Source organism: Artemia sp. Qi Xiang Cuo, chromosome 16 (genome assembly GCF_049724085.1).
Source record: "Artemia sp. Qi Xiang Cuo chromosome 16, ASM4972408v1, whole genome shotgun sequence".
Classification (NCBI taxonomy): Eukaryota; Metazoa; Arthropoda; class Branchiopoda; order Anostraca; family Artemiidae; genus Artemia; species Artemia sp. Qi Xiang Cuo.
Window position 1 is genome coordinate 38,388,280 of NC_142809.1, and position 23,131 is coordinate 38,411,410.

Consider the following 23,131-nt stretch of genomic DNA (forward strand, 5'->3'; position numbering starts at 1 on the left):
TGGAAGCACTTGGTTTAATCCTTCGGCACTCCAAACACTTTCGACTATTAAAAAGGGCAGTAGCCCTTTCAATTTTCAATTGAATGAGCTTTTTTCTAATTTTTACGACAACAAATTCAGAATTTCTATGAAAATTTCTCAGTTTATTCCAGAATTTTTTTTAGATGTGTTTCAGGAAAGTACGAGGTGTGGGGGAGGGAGGTGCCAACCCTCCGATCACTCTCAAACTTAAGCGGGCACTAGAACTTTTGATCACCAATCCAATGAGCCCCTCCGAAGTTCACATCATCACCCTTTCTATGTATACCTTATATGCCTCCAGGGCATACTTATAACCCTTACCCTGAGCGTTGTTGGTTTTTTATCCTCAAAGACATAATTTCCGGACCTTTCAATTACTTTGAACAAAATGGCTATCTTAAAATTTGATTGGATTTATTTGGAGATATGGTGGGGGTGGGATGAAGGGTTAGTTGCCCTTCAATACCTTTTGAATATTTAAAAGGGCACTAGCGCTTTCAGTTTCTAGTCGAATGAGCTCTTTCCGAAGTTTCTACGACAACAAATGACCATCTTGAAATTTCGATTAAACGCATTTAGGGAAAATACGAGGCGTGAGTGGGGGGTATCCACCCTTCGATCACTCTGAATCTTAAAAAAGACACTAGAACGTCTGATTATCAATCCAATGAGCCCCCTTCGAATATATAGGCTACCTTATATGCCCCCAAGGCATAGCTTACAACCCTTTCCCTAAGGGGTCTGGGGGGTTGTCATCCTTAAAGTCATAATTTCCGGAGCTTTCAATTATGTTGAGCAAAATGGCTATCTCAAAATTTTGATTGGATGTGTTCGGGGAGATGGTTGGCGTGGGAAGGGAGTTACGTGCCCACCAATCACTTTAGAAAATGTAAAAATTTCTATCAGATTCATTTAGGGAACCCTTAATTTGAGAGGTCTGGGGAGGGGGGGGTTATCTTAAACACATAATTTTTGTACCTTTCATTCATGTTGAACAAATAGCTATCTCAAAATTTTGATTGCATGTGTTTTGGAAAAGGGTGAGCGTGGGAGAGGGGTAAGTCCCCCTCCAATCACTTAGATCTATAAAAAAGGGCAATAGCCCTTTCAATTTCCAATTGAATGAACCTTTTTCGAAGTATCTATGACAAAAAATGGCCATCTAAAAATTTCTATCAGATCCATTTTGGGAACCCTTGCCCTGAGGGCTCTGGGGGCGAGGTTGTCATGTTAAAGACATAATTTTTGGCCTTTCATTTACGTTGAACAAAATGCCTATTTCAAAAATCTGGATGTGTTTAGGGTAATGGTGGGCGTAGGAGTGGGGTTAGTTGCCCTCCGATCACTTTTGACTATAAAAAAGGGCAAGAGCCCTTTCAATTTCCAATCGAATCAACCCTTTTCGAAGTTTCTACGACAAAAAATGGCCATCTCAACATTTCTATCAGATATATTTCAGGAAAATATGAGATGTTGGGGGTATCTAGCTATGATCACTCTGAATCTTAAGAAGGGCTCTAGGACTTCTGATTACAAATCCAATGAGCCCCTTCCAATGTTTATACGATCACCCTTTCTATATATATATACCTTATATTCCCCCATAGCCTAACTTACAATCCTTACCCCGAGGGCTCGGGGGGGGGGAATTGTCATACTCCAAGACATAATTTCCGCGACTTTCAACTACATTGAACAAACTGGTTATCTTAAAATTTGATTGGATATGTTTGGGGATATGGTGGGGGTGGGATGAAGGGTTAGTTGCCGTTCAATACCTTTTGACTATTTAAAAGGGCACTAGCCCTTTCAGTTTCTAATCGAATGAGCTCTTTCTGAAGTTTCTACGACAACAAACGACTATCTTGAAATTTCGATCAAACGCGTTTTGGGAAAATACGAGGTGTGAGTGGGGGATATCCACCCTTCGATCACTCTGAATCTAAAAAAGCACACTGAAACTTCTAATTAGCAATCCAATAAGGCCCTTTTGAAGTTTATGGATCACTCTTTCTATATAAACTGTATATGCCCCCAAGATATGACTTACAACCCTTGCCCTGAGGGCTCTGGGGGAGGAAGATATAATCCTCAAAGATATAATTTCTGAACATTTTGACTTGATTGAACAAAATAGTTATCTCAAAATTTTGATTGGATGTGATTGGGGAAATGATGGGCGTGGGAGGGGTGTTTCTTGCACTCCAATCACTTTCGACTATTAAAAAGGGCACGATCCCTTCTATTTACAATAAAAGTAATCGTTTTTGAAGTTTCTACGACACCTCCTTTGATATGAAGTGCCCTGGTCTAAAAGAAAAAAAAACAAAAAAACTAAATAATATATTGTGGCCACATCGCTCTTTACTTGGGCAAATTTTCAGGTTAATTTTGTGATGAGGCAAATTTGACCAGGCAAATTTTCTTCTGGAGGGTAACTTTAGACTTGATGAATTTTATATCTTTAGAAACACCATAAAATCTGATTTTATATATACGATGGTTTGGCTGAAAATATTCTTCCCCTTTGTGCGTCAATGTTTAAAAATGCTTTAAAATATCTCTAAATAAAATGGTGAACTTCCTTTGGAAAAGCCAGCTTACCTTTTGTATGACAATTTTCAAAGACGGTGAAAAGAAAGCTACGTGTGTTTGGCTCTAAAGAAACAAAAAATACCCTGAACTGAGCTGGTCGAACAGAAATAGCCATAGAAAGATAAATACTTTAATCCAAAGCAACCAAATTTATATTAAATTACTCCTTATGAAATAGTTCAAGACAAGGAATTCACATCTTGGGATCTGTTAGCTTTATGGTCTCAAATGATCCATTCTCAGCCTGAAAAAAAAGAATTATTCAGGGCTATTACCAACAAATGTAAATTAACTGACACAATTTAGGCACAAATCAATCATTGGTCTGCATCATTGCAGATTACTATTACCAATATTCGAAAGCGTATTATTAAAAGGATTGTTTTACAATCTAACATTTTACAAAACATAATATTTTTATAAAATAAAGACTTTTGCTAGACAAAGTATTAAAGCTTGGCTCTCAAAACAAATCAGATAAAAACATCTAGTCGGTTCCTCGTCTCTACTCGGTTTCCTAAAAAACTAGAGTAAACCTACTGCTGTAATTCTTTGGTTTCCACGGTCGTTTTATGGGTGATCCCGTTTATCTAGCCTTAGCTGCTGAATTTTTTGGTGAGGGGACTAGTACTACACACCCAAATATTACGGATTATTTTGATGATATGAATAATAATACACTACGAAATTTTTCAAACAGGGTGTTTGGCTCAATAAACTACCTTTGAACCCCATAGTGTATCAGAGAATTCCTTTGCTTGGGCTGTTTGTTTCAATCCCGATGAACTCGAGGGTGTGTTGAGTAAATTGGTGGAATTCACACCATGCAGCAGCCCTACCGTTCACAATGAAGGTGAAAAAATTTGCACGGGACATGAAATTCCTGTAACGCCCCCTGTTTTCGCCAAAGTTCTACTCAAGCAATTGCCTTGCACAATGTATATGTTTATAGGGTTGAGTTTGGGGATTCGTTTAATTCACTAATAGTGGGTAGCATCATGACGGATCCGGTAAACATACTGTATGGAGCTGTGCCCTATATGAAAGGAGCTGTAACTATATGAAAGGAGCTGTGCCCTCCTCAACACCTCGCTCTTTACGCTAAAGTTTGACTTTCTCACAACTCTTTTTTTTAAACAATAAAAACTTTAGCGTAAAGAGCGAGGCGTTGAGGAGGGCACAGCCCCTTTCATATACGGAATAATTTCTGTTCGTTTTAAGTTTTAATGTCGCTCCTTACTTTCAGTTTAAAGAAATTTTTTTTATATTTAAAGGCTGCGAAAGCGGGGGGTTTGGGGGGCGGACGCCCCCCAACTGTTCCTCCTAATCCCTGTACGTTTTAAGGTTCGACCTTGTAACTCAGCCTCTTTAACTCTTTAGAAACCGTAGTTTTTTTCAAATAATTTCTGCACATTTTTGTACAGTTTACTGCTCAAGGGTCGACCTTGTAACTCAGCCTCTTTAACTCTTTAGAAAACGTAATTTTTTTCAATTAATTTTAAAAAGAAACCGATTTTTTTTTTAAATTTTAAATTCAATATGTAAAAAATTTTCTCTGACAGTGAATCGAATCCGATTGTTCCACCTGAGCTTCTAGAGTATCAACCACTAGACTCAGCCGACACACCTGTAATTTTTTTTTAGTAAATGGAAGCTATTTTCGACGCAAGCGAATTCCCATGAAACTTGATATTTGGTTTTTGGAAAACAGGAAAGGAGTGATCAGATTGAGCTGAAATTTCGAGGATAAGCTCCCAGGTCCCAGGAAAGCTCATCCTCTAAATTTCAGCCCGATCAAACATCGTTAAAAGGGGGTTGTGGTGGGAAAAATTAACATGGGCTAATATAGGAAAACAAGGTTTTTCGTAAATGTAAATTCGGGGGATAATTTTTTCGGTCTGAAAATATCAAAAGATCCTAACAGGTCGAAGACTGCTTTTACTGAGTCCTCATTGCCCCGGTTTCGGGTCCAACTGTTGCCTTTAGGCGTAGCTAATAAAAAAAGATATGAATTTTAAGTGGATCGATTTGGTTTTTTGAAAATAGGGAAGGAGTGATCGGATTGAGCTGAAATTGCGAGGATAAGCTCCCGGGCCCTATGAAAGCTTAACCTCTAAATTTCAGCCCAATCGGACAACGTTAAAGGGGGGCTGTGGTGGGAGGGTCCAAACTTCCGGCCCAGTTTACCCCATGAAGATAAAGTCGGAGGAGGATGAAATTTTGCAAGTTTCTTAGTTTGAGCTTGGGCTAGAAAATTCGATTACCGCCGTCTCTCTGCAACATCTAGGACCTGAAATCACTTAACATTGTGGTGGGTCGCCTCTTTATAGAGGCACAAGTGTGCCTCCTTGAGAGTAATTCGGAAGGGGGTGGGAAGGATGGCAGTAAGGCAATACTCGTATAAAAAATTAATTATTTAAGTGAAAAGACGGATGAGGTGCATTTTCGTTATGTACAAACTGAAAGGCTACCACTTCATCTGGACTTTCATAATTTTGAGGGTGTATTTCTGGACTGGGTGGGTAGTACAGTGACAAAATTGGATAATTGTAGTGAGAGGGGTAGTGGGTCGGTGGTTTTATTTATTGAGAGTTTAGATGTTAATGTAAGTAAATTTAAAAGAATTTTATTTTAAAGGGTGGGACGGGGAGTTAATCAATTATAACGCAGATTTAAAGGAACGTCAAGGTGTACAGCACTTATGTTTTGATACAAGGCTTCAGTGCTTCAAATATGCATTCCTCGTGACAGCTCACAAACCCCAAAAAGATGATGCTAGTAAGACAAAGTTTGACAATTTAACAGTTAATGGGGGGCCCAAAATTCCCTAAAGTAGATCTTAATTGTTTAAATGGCCAATATCCGGTAACAGTTAAAGGGACAAATATTTTTGAGTGGACTACTGAACATTAGAAGATTGGTTTTACTGTTTCAAAATATTATACAGAATTTGAGGAGGCTGGGAGCAGTAATCAAAAAGGGGGTAATATATCCTGTGAAGGCTCCTTCCATTGAATCGGTGAAACACTGGATATGGCATGCTTATAAGCCTGCCAGTGAACTCGATTCAATAGGACATTTTCTTCAAATACCAGATATTAGTCGGGTTTTAAATGTGGGTAAAAACCGTGGGAGAACATCCTACTATTGTCCAGCGTGTCTTTCTATTTCCCACACAGAAAAAAAGTTAAAAATATCATATGATGCACTGCAAGCGTCATGGGTGCCAATCTGTGGAAACAGTTAGCGGTAACATGGCCATCTTTGCGATTTAAGAACTTTCAGTATTCACTCCTACAGAGTAACAAGGTTATCTTACACTACGAAGCCTAACTCAAAGATGTGTACGATCCATCAAATTTAAATCATGTTAAAAAATGAACCCATTGCAGTCTCTTGTGCCAACGGACAAAAAGACTTGTGTCACACCATGCAGTTGGTAGAGGTTTGTGAGACATTGGGTGGGGAAGATTGTATGGGCGCAATCATGACAGCACTTATTAAAATGCAAATAATTTAATTTCACGTCTGCACAGTATTTCCGTTCCAATGACCCTATCACCAGAGTATGCGTTGGCCATTAAAAATAAAAATAGTGTCTTGTGTTTGTAAGAGGAAATTTGTTGGGGGTATTGGGGGAGGTGTGTTAGTCCGCGACCATGATCATATGAGAAACCCAATTTTATAGGAGGGATTAACTTTCGTTAAGTGGCCCATCAATCAAATAATGTAAACGATAAACAACAATATTATCTACCTGTTTAAATGCACAATTCCAACTATGATTCGAAATTCGTATTACCGGAAATGACACATTTGCAGTGATGTGAAGTTGTAGATCGCGCGTAGGTAGATGTTTTTTTTCAAATAATATCATACCCAAATCAACTGAGAAGCTGCTGCTCTTAGAATATAAATAGAAACAATAGATAATGGTAATACGTGCTTGAATAAAATCCGTTTTTTAGACTTCTAGGGTTTCTTCCCCTAATCCCTAAGTCAATTAATACAAGTACATAAAAGCAACAAATTTAATAGTTTCCCCCTCTTTTAACAGCTTTTTCCAGACGATGAAACGTATGATTTATTAATGTGTACGGGCATATACCCGTATGAGTACTACAACTCCACCCCAAGGCTTCTTGAGGATACATTACTGTCTATCGAATCGTTTTATGATTCACTTCAAGAGATTCAATGCACCACTGCCGACAATGAATTTGCTAAGATGGTGTGGGCTAAGGGGGGTGTAAAAATGGGGAATATTGTTGTAAAATATGCCTGGCAATTGATGTATTCACGTTGCTAGAGATTGTGTGTAAAACCACGGATAAAATCTATAAGGAATTTGGATTGGATTTCGTTTATTATTTTTCCACTCCTCATCTGGTGATGGATTTAATTTTTAAATTCGGCAAAGAGAAAATGGACTTGATCATCGCCTTGGATCAGCATCTTTTGTCTTGACAGATCAATGAGGGAAGGGTATGTTTTTGATGGAGATCATATGCTTGAAACTGACCCGACTGGACAAAAACAACTGTAAAGTCGGATGCAGTTTATTCTGGATATGAATCCCCTCTATCCGTATGCAATGTCTCACTAATCTTTGCCATGTATTAATTAAAAATGGCTTAACACGGATTTTGGATTTTCGTGCATAAACGTCAGTGACTAAGGACTCTTTAAGTCTATATAATTTTTTTTTGGTAGAGGATGGGGGTGTACTGGACACCTTCCAAACAAAAACTTATTGCCGACCTTCATCTGAAAAAGAATATTGTTTTACATCATGTTCTTTTGAAATGGATGCTAGCCAACGGTTGCAAGGTCCCAAATATACATAGAGACCTCCAATTCGACCAATAGCCATATCTGAAAAAATCGTTTATTGACATTTTTTCAGTAAACGTTCGGAAGCAGAATTGAAGGTTGAAAAATAAATCTTTGAACTCATTTTAAATTCATCCTTCAGTACAATGTGTGAGGGTGTGCGAAATAGAAGGTGTTGTGACGTTTTAACTGACCTAAAAGAATGTGCTCGAATCTTTGCCGATCCAAACTTCACATCATTCACCTTCAAAGACTCCAATATGGTCTTCTTACATAGGAAAAAGGAATGTTATTTTAAATAAAAATTTTGCTGCTGGTAGCGCAATTACAGAAATCTAAAAAAGATCATGTTGTAATTCTTTTACAGTGTGTGTAGGCGCCAAGGGCAAAAGGAGGGAAAAGTTCATGTATATTTTTGGGGACCGATTCACGTTTGCTAAAAGTTAAAACCGAAAAAGTATTAGACGATTTGGAAACCAATATGCAAATTAGTTCTCGATAGGACTTTATCAATTGGGACAATGCAAATTTACCCGGAGCTAGTGAAGCACTAGGCCCCAAATCAATTATTATTATTATTAAAATCCGAGACGGGGATCGATATGATTTCCACTGGTGCGACTGCAGGTCCGAAGGTATACTGTGTACAAACACACAACAAAGAAATAAAAAAAGTCTGAAAGGGGGTGTCTAGACACTATGTGAAAGAGAATTTCGACATGAGTGCTTATGCAAACTTTTTGGAAAATAATCTCATTCCAAAAGCAAAATTTGTGGTGATTTGTTCTTTAAAATTTCAAAACTACACAGTTAGAGGGGAAATAATGGCATGTCACCCGTATCGGATAAAGTCTATGTGTTTGCGGATGGTGTGAAGGTGCTAGTCCCTGGAAATTATCTAACTTCGGACCGAGATGTATGTCTAGAATACAGAGGTTGTCTTGGTCTGTAAAAAATTCTATACTAGCTGGTGGTGGGAACCATTTTTTTTATAGGTGGGAGGGGATCCTTGTTTTCCCTCATCTCATCAGTGTTTTATGTTCTTTAGCAAGGTAGAGTTGCTGTTTTATGTCAGTTTTTTTTGTAAATTAATTTTAAAACTTTTTCCACAAAATAAGTTTTTCAAAGAAAAGTAAAGAGCTCCATTAAACAAAATATGAGCAAAAATAAAATCAAATGACCTACAAAGCGTGAAACTACCACAAATCAGCATCGATAAATAAATGAACCCCAAAACGAACAGAAATTACAATAATTAACCGAGTCAAACTCAAAACAAGCATAAATTAACATAATTTGGGCACAAAACCCCTATGCCTTCCCAAGACAAGAACAAAATTTGCACTTTACTGAAAAAAAATAAATATTTTTAATAAATAAACTTTAACTTTTTTAAACTTTTTAATAAACTTTAATAAATAAAATAATATTAACATTTTGATTACTAAATATCAGTATATGTATGTTAAACTGACAATGCACATTCATTTGTATTTTTTCAGTAAAGTGCAAATTGCCTATGATATAATTGTAAAAAAAAAATTTTTTTATTGACCCCCACGCCTCAAGCCCGCCTGGGGGGGAGACCGGTTTTCTGCCGTCCGAAAACGGCCACCACTCGATTTGTTTTTTTTTAGGGGGGGAGGTAAATCCTTTCTAAGTATAAATATAAATGTGATAAGTTTTTTTTAATTTTCGTAGTGCCTTTTATTGTAAAATAAAAAAATGTATTTTCTTTAAATTTATTTTTGTAGTGCCTTTTATTTGTAAATAAAATACATGTTTTATTCTTTAAATTTATTGTTCTCGAACATAGGGAATTATTATTATTTATTCAAGGGACAGATACATTCTACAGTTAGTTGTAATTTAACATTGAGGGACTATGTACCAATTTAAAACTCCATTCAGATCATTTCTTTACCATTTCTTTATCCGTGTCTATCCACACAAAACTTTTAACAATAATATTTCAAAATTTTAATAGAATCTTTTTAGAAAATCCAGAAACATTTACTATTTCTGCAGTGTCTGGCAAGAATCCAACGATTAAATTAAGACTATTGCGCCAGACACGAAATTCATACAGGGACTGGACATTTTTAAAATAATTGAACCAAACTCTTGGTTTATTAGAGATATTACAATTGTTCACTGTCCAGGCTCATCATGAACAGACCCCGTAGCCCAAGTTCTACACAATCTCTTTTATCAGAGCAAGTGAGTGAGGAAACTTGCTTTGAATTGTACTTATTATATCATCAACAGGGTTGTTCGTCATTCGCGTTCCCTCATAACTTTAAACAGACAAATATATCCAGGTGAGCCGAAATTTCCACTCTCAGCATATAATCAGACTACAAATAAACTCTATGGTTATATTCCACTGGACCTCAATCAGAACACACCCGAGGATTTACGTGTAGCCACTGATATTTTTGACAATGAAATTACTGAATATCTGCCAATGGACAGTAAAATAGGTCGTTAGGTGCCATCATGACACTGAAAAACTACATGAACATATTTATTTTGAACAACATTTATTCACCGTCCTAGGTAATTCAAAACCGTGGCTTAGGAAGGTCATACTCAAATATGGTATGGACAGAGAATTCATTAATTTGATATAAGACCTTTATTTAAATTTAACTAAAGGCAATTTTCAACCGCCAGAAGTAGTTAAGCAACAAACAAAGCAACATCGTTCACTTTTCCGTGCCCTAGCAGCAGCAGCCAAAAACAAACGAAACGGTTTTAAAAGAAAACAACTTCCTCAAGTGGGTGGCAGCTTCTTTACACTTTTACTGCCCATCATTGCAGGACTTGTAGACAGTTTTATTTAAATGGCCAAACCCTACAAATTGACTCCACTAGAACTCGCTCTTTCGCCAAAAGAGCATTTCGAGGACAATCTCTAAAAATTCATTATCAATGAGACAAACACCAACAATGAAAAATTAATTTGCTTCAAAATGCAACTTGGCGCGTTGAGAAACATAAACCCTACCGTGAGAAAACAGTCAATATAAATGTCATTGATAACAAATAGGAAATAACTCAATATTCAACGCCACCATCACCACCACCGCCGCCGCCTACACCAAAAGAAGAAGATTCTTTCTAATGTTTTGACAAGTGTTGCATACCTAATACCTCATTCCTATCGTGAGCAATGTAAAAGACTCTTGATTTATCTAACTGAAAGTGAACATGTTCAAATTGATGCTAGTGATAATCAAGTTATAATTCATGGCAAGACCTATATTTTACTTGATTTTTTATCAGGTTTAATACAAAATCGTAAAAGACTTGTATCATTTGACAGTAATTTGCATAAATTTTTAAAATTGTCACTTAACACGCCAAGTGACAATGATTTGACGAGAGTGGGGGACTCAAGTGAAAGCGTCTTAATATTGCTACATCATCCTCACCTGTTAGTAAGCAAAAGGGCAGTGGATGCTTCACTACGTATTTACGTTCAAAATGGTTGAAGTCTTGAAACATGATCATGAGAACATAGGTGAAATGGGAAGTTTAGGTTCACCTACTACACTCGCTCCATTCGCTGGACGCGAAAAGAAGCTAGCGGCAGATTATTTAAAGAATGAATCAATTTACACCCTACATCGCAATCATAGAGTTCGTGGTAGTCACTATCGAAAAACTAACGCTTTTTTCCCCTTTTCAAATATTACAAGCAGATATTTTGACTCTAGATGAGATTCAACGGCGTCCCAATGAGCCATAAAAGTACACTCTACTTACAATCAGTGTTGCTTCATGATTGTATTCAATCCGTTTTGTAGTCTGGATATATACATTACATTCACTTTTGCAGAAAAACTTAATTGTTCTTCCATCTTCCATCCAACTGGGATACTGAGTAACTCACCATGCAACTTTTGTCTCAATGATCAAGTGAGGGGTATCGTGCGCCTGGCTGCTCGTATCCAAAGGCCCATTTAACCGAGAAATAACATCTGGGAAGTATTTAGAAGAATCTCCGTACCAACAAGAAATTGCAATAACGTCATACGTTTCTGCTCGGAATGATGGGGTACTTTGCGCTCAGAATGATGGGATATGGGCCCGCTTGGAGTAATGGGTATGGGTCCGCTCGGAATGAAGGGATTTAGACCCGCTCAGATGGATTGAGGGGATATATGTGTCGTCGGAATGAGGGGATATGTTTGTCGTCGGAATGAAGGGATATGTGTGTCGTCGCAGTGATGGGATATGCATGTTGTCGGAACTATGGGATATGTGTGCCGTCGGACTGCATACTAGCATACTACTTCAGTTGGACGGGCATTCAGATACAAATTGGTTCAGTTACACGGGGTTGAGTTGCACGGTGGTTACGTTCCCCAAAGGTTCAGTTAAATGGGGTTGCGTTGCTCGACGGTTAAGTTAAATGGGGTTGCGTTGCATGAGGGTTCAGTTACATGTACACTGGAAGGTATAAAGGATTCCATAGATCTAGTGGCCTTGGCCCTCCAGAACTTTTACTTCCTGTACGTCAAGATTGTTTCATTCTATAATTGAGACTCTTGGCAACATATCTACAGCCTCAGACACGACGAGGGGAAAGAGTTTTCCGGATAGTAGGATCCTGAAAATTGACATAGGTCCGAAGGACGTAGGGCCTTCCTTTGTCTCCTTGCAAAAATTGAAAGGTTCCATGAAAGCATGTCTCCCTCTTAAAATAGGGACCTTAACAAGGCTTAAAGACCGGCAAAGCCTGGTACTTACATAAGGAGGAGAACATTCTATCCCATGTCCACAAAGTCTTGGAACATATGATTTCTACTTTTGACTCTTATATCTTCCATTTAGCTAATTATCCCATCCGGCAGCATTGTGTTGAAAATCACAAGAAGATTCCTGTTTGTTCGCTAATAAAATTTACCGCTGCCATTCTTTTTTCGATTGGTATTCAAAGGAGCTTTTTTTCTATAAATTATATAGAATGAAGCCAAGACATTCTTTTGCAATGAGAAGTACCACTTTCAATTCACATGGCAACGTCACTTTGCTACCTATATTGTGTTTGTCCTAGGCATTTCCTTTATTTTGCTGCATACTTAAAATAATTTTTATGAATGTTTTTTCTTTTGTCATTTTCAAATTCAAACTGCATAAAAAAAAATTCAAATAACCCAACCAGCAGGATTATGTGGTTTAGAACTATTAAATACCATCTGATATTCTGTTTTAATTTTTTAATTACTAATATACAAATAAGATATAAGCGGCTAAGACTTTAAAATGAGTTTTGTACTTACGCGTTTTTGATATGTTGATCTAATTTTCCTTAAAATTTTGGCACTTCTAAGGGGTATTGTAATTGAAACCTCTTCATCTTCACCTTCTTCAAGAGCACAAGATTCAGCAGCTTCTAACTCAGTATCTTCATCCATGTCATGGTGCCCATCGTCTTGCTCGGTATTGGGCTTTGTGCTGGCAACTAGTTTCATATATTTATATTCTAATCGTCGAGTTCTCTTCCAAACGCAAAGCAATATAAGGCACAGTAATAATGCTGATGTGATAGCAACCACAATGATCAGCTAAAAAATAATTCTAATGTTTTATATCAAGAAATTTAATATTTTTGGCAGCCATCTCTTTTTTCTTGGTGATACTATCACTCATCGTTTTCATAACTTAATTCCAATCTACTCTGAGTAACTCAAAATTCATCTAGAAACCTAAATTTATCTCAAGCGTAGATACAACCTATGGAACCAGCTATGGTTTTTTGGGAGTTGGTCAAAATAGATCGTATATGAAATTGATTGGGTAAGATCAACTAAATATTAGTAGAATTTACAGGAGCATGCACACAAATACGAAAACAATCTTTTTCACAGCACGCTTTTTACCAATCTGAGCAGTTAAATTCCAATTCATACTGAATAAGATTTTTCTTAGGTTATAGCTGCCAGTTCCACCATGAGTGGTGTTTTTTTTAACTATTGTTAATAGCTATCAGAGCTGTCCTAGCCGAATGGTCAGAGCGCTAGCCTTGAAATCCTGAACACAGGGGTCCGAGTCCTGGCGGCACTGGTTATTTGGTTTGGGACAGGGTCAATGGTGTAACTCTGTAAGCTCAACCAGAGTCTACCCAGCTGTTGCTGGGAACCAGGGAAAGTCTGGGGGAACACAGGTATTGTCGGATGATTTGCCCCCAGCCATACATTGCATTCCCGGCTGAAGGCAGTGAATCAGGAGATCAGTAACTGCGCAACGCAGACCATTGGCCAGCATGCAAAAAAGTCAAGTAAGTTAATATTAACCATTCCAGGAGCCCAACCATAAATTTGCCGTTTTTAATCATCGGCATTTGATTCTTGGTATTGAGGCAAATTAAGCATTCATAACTTAGTTTGTAGCACCTATTCAGGACAAGGATGGATATTAATGATCATCCAGGAGTCCTCTACGGGGATTACCTCAACCAGTTGAACCTGCAGAAACGTATCCCCTTAATAAAATGTAAGGGAGAATACGAGGCGAAAAGTTTCAGGGCTTATAAAATAAATGTTACTTGGCATAATCCTACGTTTATGTTCAAATGGTGCCATATTATGTAGTTGCACAAAACTACTAGCTCGGACATCAGGTTATTTCTTTTACTTATTAGATCCATCAAAAAAAAGATTTCCTTTTGAAAAGCTTAATGTCGCCTAGTTTTTTGTCGCACCTGCTTTATCTTTTTTGTTGCCCGCTACAATTGTCACAAAGAGAGATAGGTCCTTTGGTCTTAGGCTCACAAATACTGAAACTTGTTATCAAACTTATAAAATTTATAGGATTAACACATTGTTGAAGTATTTAACGCTAATACAAAATCTTACTCAAAATGTATATTTTAACAGTGGATTTTTAATATTTGCTGACTTCATGGAAATTGTGGCTATTGAATTAGAGTAGGCTCTGTGCACATTATGTAAAGGTGAAAACACAACTCTGGCCATCAAATATCAGAACAAGGGTGTATTACCAAAAATAAAGTTATTTTACTGGCTATTGACCGATCCAGAAACCCGTGAAGTGGACGTAACCGTGACTACAAAATTTCTCAAGTTTTTTTATGATGATTCTTAACATTCTTCCATTTCTTTCGACCTGAGGATAGAAAGTTAATCAATCTGGCATGTTGCTGCCCTATTTGTTTGAAGCTTAATGCCCGTGCCACATCATAGTCACATTTATCGATAAAGAAAGCCAAATATCATGAATGGCAAGGCAATTTTCTTGATTTTAGCGTCACACATGTATTTAAAAAACAAAAAATTAAAATTGCAAGAAATTAGTTTGAAGAGTTTGCACCAACAGTAATTTGTGTCCAACTGTTCTCTATTAGTGCTAAGTCTTCTTAACTTTTGTCAGATTCCTCTCCCAGATAGAAAAACAGCTGTTCTAAGATTTCATCTTTTCTAGTCTTAAAAATTATGCCTTAAAACTTGACTCTGATTGGTCAGTCAAGAAATTTATGTTTGAAGGTTGAATAATGTTCAACTCGAGAAATTACGAACGGCGAAAGTAATTGGCGCTGTACTCGTGCGTAATTTGGATTTTATCAACAACCGTGACAATAATGTGGCACGGGCAAAAGTGATCAGAGAAACAACATACCTGAATCGTAACGGGTATTTGGGAAGTGCAAGGAAGTACTTTCTTTGTTGGACCGTTGGATGGAAATTGACAACTTTTGCTTGGAATGTAATGCACAATCTGTTTTCCGCTTACGCACTCGCCCTTGACAATCCTTAAAAATAAAGTGAGGTATAGACAAAATAAACGATAGCAAATGTTGAAAAGCATAAACGTTAACAAATTAGAAGTTCGGGTATTTTCCTCAGAAGTACATGTTGACATCATATTTAAAAAAAAAACTGTAGAAAGTACAAACTAAATTCAGAAAACATCTAAGTTTCTAATGAATATTTGACAAGTAGTCAAACTGAAGCTCCATTCGTATAATTGGCTATGGGCTCAAAAATGTGGTTAAACTAAATCATATTTAAATAAACTTAACAGAAATTGGCCGTTTAATAGGAGATTATTAATCAATTTTCCTGGAATGGAAAAACAAACATGCATTTACTATTTCAGGAAGCTTATGGAGGTAATATATGTCAGAAATAATTACATAGAGATTTGTGGGTATGTAAAACGTTCTAAACCTGAAACTATCCCAGATATCACTACTACTATGAATGCTACTGCTAATAGCTCACTGCAGCACTAGACTGCCAGTTTAACCTAACCTGAATGGAACTAGAGAGACTGTAGCTCCCAAAAGAACCTTATTATAACTTCACAACGTCAGCGTCTTTCACCAGCCGAATCTATTCAAAGCTTCACTCTTTACCGCTACCATAACTTCCAACTTCCTTTAAATCCTTCCTTAGGATCTCTTCCTATTTCACCTGGCAGTGACCGGTTTTTCTTTTAGCCCAAATGGGTAGCCAAAAAGACTTATCTTTGACAATCTATCATTCTTCTTCCGTAAAACGTCTTCTAACCATCTGAACCTTTTTTTCATTATAGCCCCAAAAGGTGGGATTGAACCGGTTTTTTTTCGCACAGCTTGTTGTGACAAGCCGTCATACGGTCAAAGGTTTGTCAAACGGATACCAAAACTGTTCTTTATACACTTCCTCTGGAAAATATTTTACAAATCTTCCTCAGCGTTTCGATGCTGTCGAGTTTCAGAACCATAGTTGACAACTATCAGTACCATAGCTCTCAATATTTTAATCCTGGTTCGCACACCTATCTTCCTATTTTTTCTATTCTTTTGGTTTCCGAGACGGGCAATCAAACAGTTTGTGGTAACGAACTGAAAGTAAGAAGCGACCCGGCTCAATAGTAGCCGAAACTCTAAAAGACGGAATTTTGATACCAATAGATATACTAAAAGAATCGGCTTATTATGCTTATTTTAAATATGTAAGTTTAATTAAGTTTAGTCTTACCATTTAAAGTGTTCGAGCCTGAGAAAATTTGCCTGATTTTTGAATAAGGGGGAAACACCCCCTAAAAATATTAGAATCTTAATGAAAAGCACACCATCAGGTGTTCCATATCAGAAAACCCTACTGTAGTGGTTGCATGCTCTTATCTGCATAAATATCGAATTTTGTGTTTTTTTGCAAGAAGAAAGATTATTTTTTTTTCCAGGGGTGATCGTATCAACCCAATGGTTCTTTGTGAGACGGCTCATTGGAACGGAAATTGCAAGTTCAAGTGCCTTTTTTAAGTTATCAAAAAGATAGAAGGGCAACCTGGCCCCCTCCCTCGCCACGTTTTTCCCAAAAGTTGTCCAATCAAAATATTGAAATAGCCATTTTAATCATTATATTTCAAAGGCCCAATAACTATGACTTTGGATATAGCATGACCCCCCCCGAGGCACAGGGGAAAGGTCTTTAAATAATAAAATTTCGCCCTTTTTTACACATAGGCCTAGTATTTATTATTGTGAAGTATGTATACGTTTTCAGGTGTGGGAGGGGGGAGGGTAGATAATTTTTTGCTTGGAGTTTTTCTACGGAGGAATTTTCTATGGGAGGGAAGTTTCCAGGGGTGGACCAGTCAGGGAAAATTATACACTGAAGGAATTTGTCAGAATTCCTACACAAAGTTTTTTTTAAATGTCTTGCTTTCTCTTTTCCGTCGCAATTTTACCTGTGGCGGGGCCAGATTTCCTGGCATTAATTAAAAATGATCAGAAATAAAATTTTAAAAAAAAGTTTTTTCAACTGAATGTAAGGAACAACATTAAAACTTAAAACAAACAGAAATTATTAGTAGAGGTCTAAGTACCATTTTGCGTACTGCCATAGGAATCTCCATGCTATTTGCGTACTGCCATAGGACCATGTCATTTGCTTGCCTGTATAGGACCATGCTATTTGCTTGCAGGTATAGGAATTCCCATGCTATTCTAAGGGATTATGTTCCCTCCCATACTATTATAAGGGCTTATGTTCCTTCCCATGCTATTCTAAGGGTGTATGTTCCCTCCCATGCTATTCTAAGGGTTTATATTCCCTCCCATGCTATTATAAAGGTTTATGTTCCCTTCCATGCTATTCTATAGCGCCATGTCCCTTCCATTGTTATTGTATGGGACTTCCGCACGTGATTAAATACGTTATGGAATTATTTTTTATATGTATATTCCCTATTGGTACCATTCCAAACGAGCAGGGATTCCACTCCAGTTCCTAAAAATTGGAAAAAAGATAGCAGTATGAATGGTACATGAAATGGGACAAGAAAACCCATGCATCTAGACACGTGCATTTTAAAAGTTAGCTCGTCACTAATTTCTTAACAAGAAATCTCTGAATAAAATATTTTTGGAGGGATGGGATGATTGGAGAAGGACTTCTTAGAGTACTTATATTGCTGTACTGTGGGCCGACTTGCTAGCGAAAGCTAATCTGCCTTGGAAACAGTTTGACGTGTTCGGGGAGATTACGTTCCTTGGTGTATGATTGACATTTGCAAAAAAGGGGTAATTAGTGATTGGATAATTTTTTAACATAAAATCTCTGAATAAAATATTTTTGGGGGGATGGGATGATGTGAGAAGGATTTCTTAGAGTACTTATAGTGCTGTACTGTGGGCTGACTTGCTAGCGAAAGCTAATCTGCCTTGGAAACAGTTTGACGTGTTCGGGGAGATTACGTTCCTTGGCGTTTGATTGACATTTGCAAAAAAGGGATAATTAGTGATTGGATAATTTTTTAACATGATATCTCTGAATAAAATATTTTTGGAGCATGTACATGACGATGGAGAAAAAGGGTTAAAATGATTAGCAATTACGAGCGAGGATTCCCCCATTGGTTCCTGGCACTAGGCTACGCATATCAAGTTGAAAATTTGACAGACTGAGGTATTTGAGGTGGAACTTGAACTAAATCAAAATACACTATGTGCACGCAGATTTTCAAAATGGTATATCTCAAAAAAAGGATTTGTGCATTAAGTTGGAACTCTCAGAGAGTGCTTAAAGGGAAAATCAATTCACCAAAAGGAAATATGTGCACGCTCAGGCCTGGATAAAAGGGTTAAGGTGATTAGCAATTACGAGCGAGGATTCCCCCACTGGTTCCTGGCAGTAGGCTACGCATATCAAGTTGAAAATTTGACAGAATGAGGTATTTGAGGTGGAACTTAAACTAAATCAAATACACTATGTGCACGCAGATTTTCAAAATGGCATATCTCAAAAAAGGGATTTGTGTATTAAGTTGGAACTTTCAGAGAGTGCTTAAAGGGAAATTCAATTCACCAAAAGGAAATATGTGCACGCTCAGGCCTGGATAAAAGGGTTAAGGTGATTAGCAATTACGAGCGAGGATTCTCCCACTGGTTCCTGGCAGTAGGCTACGCATATCAAGTTGAAAATTTGATAGAATGAGCTATTTGAATAGGAACTTGAACTAAATCAAAATACACTATGTGCATGCAGATTTTCAAAGTGACATATCTTTAAAAGGGATTTGTGTATTAAGTTGGAACTTTCAGAGAGTGCTTAAAGGGAAAGTCAATTCACCAAAAGGAAATATGTGCACGCTCAGGCCTGCCAGTGAAAAGAACGAAACCTCTTTGAGTCACATTTTTTTTTTCGTAAATTCGATGTTTCTCTATGATTCAATCCCAACGTCCCCCTGCTCTGAGTGTTGAAAATGACTTCACGACATTATTTTAGTTTTTTTTTCTTGCCCCAAACTATTTTTTTTATATCATGAACCCTTTAGAGATCAATTTGAAAAACTTGGAGAAAGTTCAAATAGAATCGTTACTGATTAGTGCGTAAACTACAAACTGACAAAAATATCCAGAACTTTTTTTTCTTATAGCCTTGACTTTGAAGACAATTCTTCATCTTAATTGGCTTTAGAAATATTTTTTTTAATGCAGTTGAAAATTAAAAATGTAAATGCGTATTTCAAAGAAATAATAGTCTTCTTAATAATTTAATGTCGATAAACAGTGGAAATTGGTTTTCTTCAGTATTGTTTGTGAATGATTAAAGATGGTGACTAACAAAAACATCTGAAACTAAAGAAAACCTTAAAATTTAGTAAATTGTCAAACAATAACAAAATGTATTCTCTTAGTTTAACTGAGGTATTGGACCTTTCATCTATGCCGAACAAAAAAAAACTAGTTGAAGTTGTGCTTAAATTCTTCATCAATATAAAATCAAAAACATGAAAATTAAAAATGTAAATGCGTATTTCAAAGAAATAATAGCATTCTTAATAATTTAGTGTCGATAAACAGTGGAAATTGGCTTTCTTCAGTATTGTTTGTGAATGATTAATGATGGTGACTGACAAAAAACATTTTGAAACTAAAGACAAACCTTAAAATTTAGTAAATTGTCAAACAATATCAAAATATAATCTCTTAGTTTAACTGAGGTATTGGACATTTCATCTATGCCGAACAAAAAAAACACTAGTTGAAGTTGTGTTTAAATTCTTCATCAATATAAAATCAAAAACATGAAAATTAAAAATGTAAATGCGTATTTCAATGAAATAATAGCCTTCTTAACAATTTAATGTCGATAAACAGTGGAAACTGGTTTTCTTCAGTATTGTTTGTGAATGACTAAAGATGGTGACTGACAAAAACATTTTCAAACTAAAGAAAACCTTAAAATTTAGTAAATTGTCAAACAATATCAAAATGTAATCTCGTAGTTTAACTGAGGTATTGGACCTTTCAGTATTATTTTGTCGTGGTTTACTATATCACAGTTACATTCTCTTGATTTTTCAAAGTTCATTTTGGATTTCTTTCCTTGAAATGCAAGAGTTGGAATATTTCAGTAGTGTGTTGTTATGGTTTACCTTGTCAGAGTTACATTCTCCTGATTTTTCAAGTGTCTTTTTAAATTTGTTTAATGAAATGTAAGAGTTGGAATATTTTAGTAGTGTCTTGTTGTGCTTTACCTTATCACAGTTACATTCTCTTTATGTTTCAAAGTTCCTTTTTGATTTCTGTCGTTGAAATGCAAGAGTTGGAATATTTCAGTAGTGTTTTATCGTGGTTTGCCTTCTCACAGTTACATTCTCTTGATATTTCAAATTTCATTTTGGATTTCTTTCGTTGAAATGCAAGAGTTGGTATATTTCAGTAGTGTTTTGTAGTTGTTTACCTTGTCACAGTTACATTCTCTTGATTTTTCAAAGTTCATTTTGAATTTCTTTCGTTGAAATGCAAGAGTTGGAATATTTCAGTAGTGTTTTGTCGTGGTTTACCTTGTCACAGATACATTCTCTTGATTTTTAAAAGTTCATTTTTGGATTTCTTTCCTTGAAATGCAAGAGTTGGAATATTTCAGTAGTTTTAGTTGTGCTTTACCTTGTCAAAGTTACATTCTCTTAATTTTTTCAAAGTTCATTTTGAATTTCTTTCATGAAATGCAAGAGTTGGAATATTTCAGTAGTATTTTTTCGTGGTTTACTATGTCACAGTTACATTCTCTTGATTTTTCAAAGTTCATTTTGGATTTCTTTCCTTGAAATGCAAGAGTTGGAATATGTTTTGTAGTGGTTTGCCTTTTCACAGTTACATTCTCTTGATTTTTCAAAGTTCATTTTGAATTTCTTTCATTGAAATGCAAGAGTTGGAATATTTCAGTAGTGTTTTGTTGTGCTTTACATTGTCAGAGTTACATTCTCTTGATTTTTCAAAGTTGATTTTTGAATTTCTCTCGTGAAATACGAGAGTTGGAATATTTCAGTAGTGTCTTGGCATGGTTTACCATATCACTGTTACATACTCTTGATTTCTCAAAGTTCATTTTGAATTTCTTTCGTGAAATGCAAGAGTTGGAATATTTCAGTAGTGTTTTATCGTGGATTAACTTTTCACAATTACATTCTATTGATCTTTCAAAGTTCATTTTGAATTTCTTTCCTTTAAATGCGAGAGTTAGAATATTTCAGTAGTGTTTTGTCGTGGTTTACCTTGTCAGAGTTACTTTCTTTTGATTTTTCAAAGTGCATTTTGGATTTCTTTCCTTGAAATACAAGAGTTGGAATATTTCAGTAGTGTTTTGTCATGGTTTACCTTGTCACAGTTACATTCTCTTGATTTTTCAAAGTTCATTTGTTGATTTCTATCGTTGAAATGCAAGAGTTTGAATATTTCAGTAGTGTTTTGTTATGGTTTACCTTGGCACATGGGAGGGAACATAAACCCTTAGAATAGCATGGGAGGGAACATAAGCCCTTATAATAGCATGGGAGGGAACATAATCCCTTAGAATAGCATGGGAATTCCTATACCTGCAAGCAAATAGCATGGTCCTATACAGGCAAGCAAATAACATGGTCCTATGGCGGTACACAAATAGCATGGAGATACCTATGGCGGTACGCAAAATGGTACTTAGACCTCTACTATTATTACATGTATGAAGGGGATAGCAAACCTCCTCAACATCTCGCTCTTTACGCTGAAGTTTGAATATTGTCCCAAATCTTTAAGAACAACTCCTGAAACACAAGAGTCGCTGGATTAGAACAATAGGAAGATGTTTTAAAATCGCTGAATAATTTTAGCGTAAAGAGCGAGGTATTGATGAGGGGGAAATCCCCTTAATACACGTAATAACTTCTGTTCGTTCTAAGTTTTAATGTTGCTCCTTACTATCAGTTGAAGAAAACTGGGTTTTTGTTTAATTTTATCTAGGATCTAAGGTTGGGGCAGTAGCTTACAAATCTAAAACCGAGAATGCCGATTGCTAATTTTGGATTGCAGGAATATCAATAAAGTGATGTAGATAACATGATAGTAAATACGATGTTAAGGGTAATTTTCTGGGATAAATTTTCACCGGGATTGAATTGTCAAACGGATATTTTTGTGGGGAGGAGGATTTTTCCGTGTATGTAGATCCAGATTTCGTGGCATTATTTATAAGACCATCAAAAATTAAATAAAAACCAAGTTTTATCAACTGAAAGCAAGGAGTAACATTAAAACCTAAAACAAACAGATATTATTACGCATACTAGGGAGGCTGCCTCCTCATCAACACCTCGTTCTGTATGCTAAAGATTGAATTTTGTTCCAGTTCTTTAAGAACGACTCCTAAAACACAAGAATAATTTAATTAGAACAATAAGAAGCTTTTTGAAAAGAACTAAAAAACTTTGGTGTGAAGAGCGAGGTGCTGAGGAGGGGCTACTTTAAAATTAGGCTACTTTAATTATTATTATTGATTATTATTATTTTTATTTATTAGGCTTTTTTATTTGGTTACTGTAAAAAGTAGAGTTGCGACAAAGAGTCAAACTCTAGCGTAAAGAGCGGGGCAATTAGGAGGGGACAGCCTCTTTCATATAATTTCTGTTCGTTTTAAGTTTTAATGTCGCTCCTTACCTTCAATTAAAAAAACTTTTTTTTCATTTAATTTGTGAACGTTTTACAACTAATACAGGTTCGAATTTGGCTCACCATACATGAAAAATCAAAACAGAATTTGCTATTAATTTTGGCAAAGTTTCCACCTGTTTGAAATTTCCTCTGGAAAGTTCACTTCCAGAAACCAGGGCAACCCTTCATATGCAGAATAATTTCTGTTCATTTTGAGTTTTAATGTTAGTCCTCACTTTCAGTTGAAAA

General features: G+C 36.3%; 1 protein-coding gene across 1 annotated transcript in view; it reads right to left on the reverse strand.

Annotated features, from left to right (window-relative positions):
* Window positions 1–2,732: 2,732 nt before the first annotated feature.
* LOC148942880 (endosome/lysosome-associated apoptosis and autophagy regulator family member 2-like) overlaps window positions 2,733–23,131 on the reverse strand; it is a 117,190-nt gene continuing 96,791 nt past the window's right edge. The window contains exons 10-12 of the mRNA XM_089102385.1: window positions 15,097–15,229; window positions 12,741–13,025; window positions 2,733–2,860 (exon numbers count right to left, since the gene is read on the reverse strand). Coding sequence (XP_088958511.1) covers window positions 2,810–2,860; window positions 12,741–13,025; window positions 15,097–15,229 — 469 coding nt within the window. The 3' untranslated portion in view covers window positions 2,733–2,809. The remainder of the gene's footprint in view (window positions 2,861–12,740; window positions 13,026–15,096; window positions 15,230–23,131) is intronic.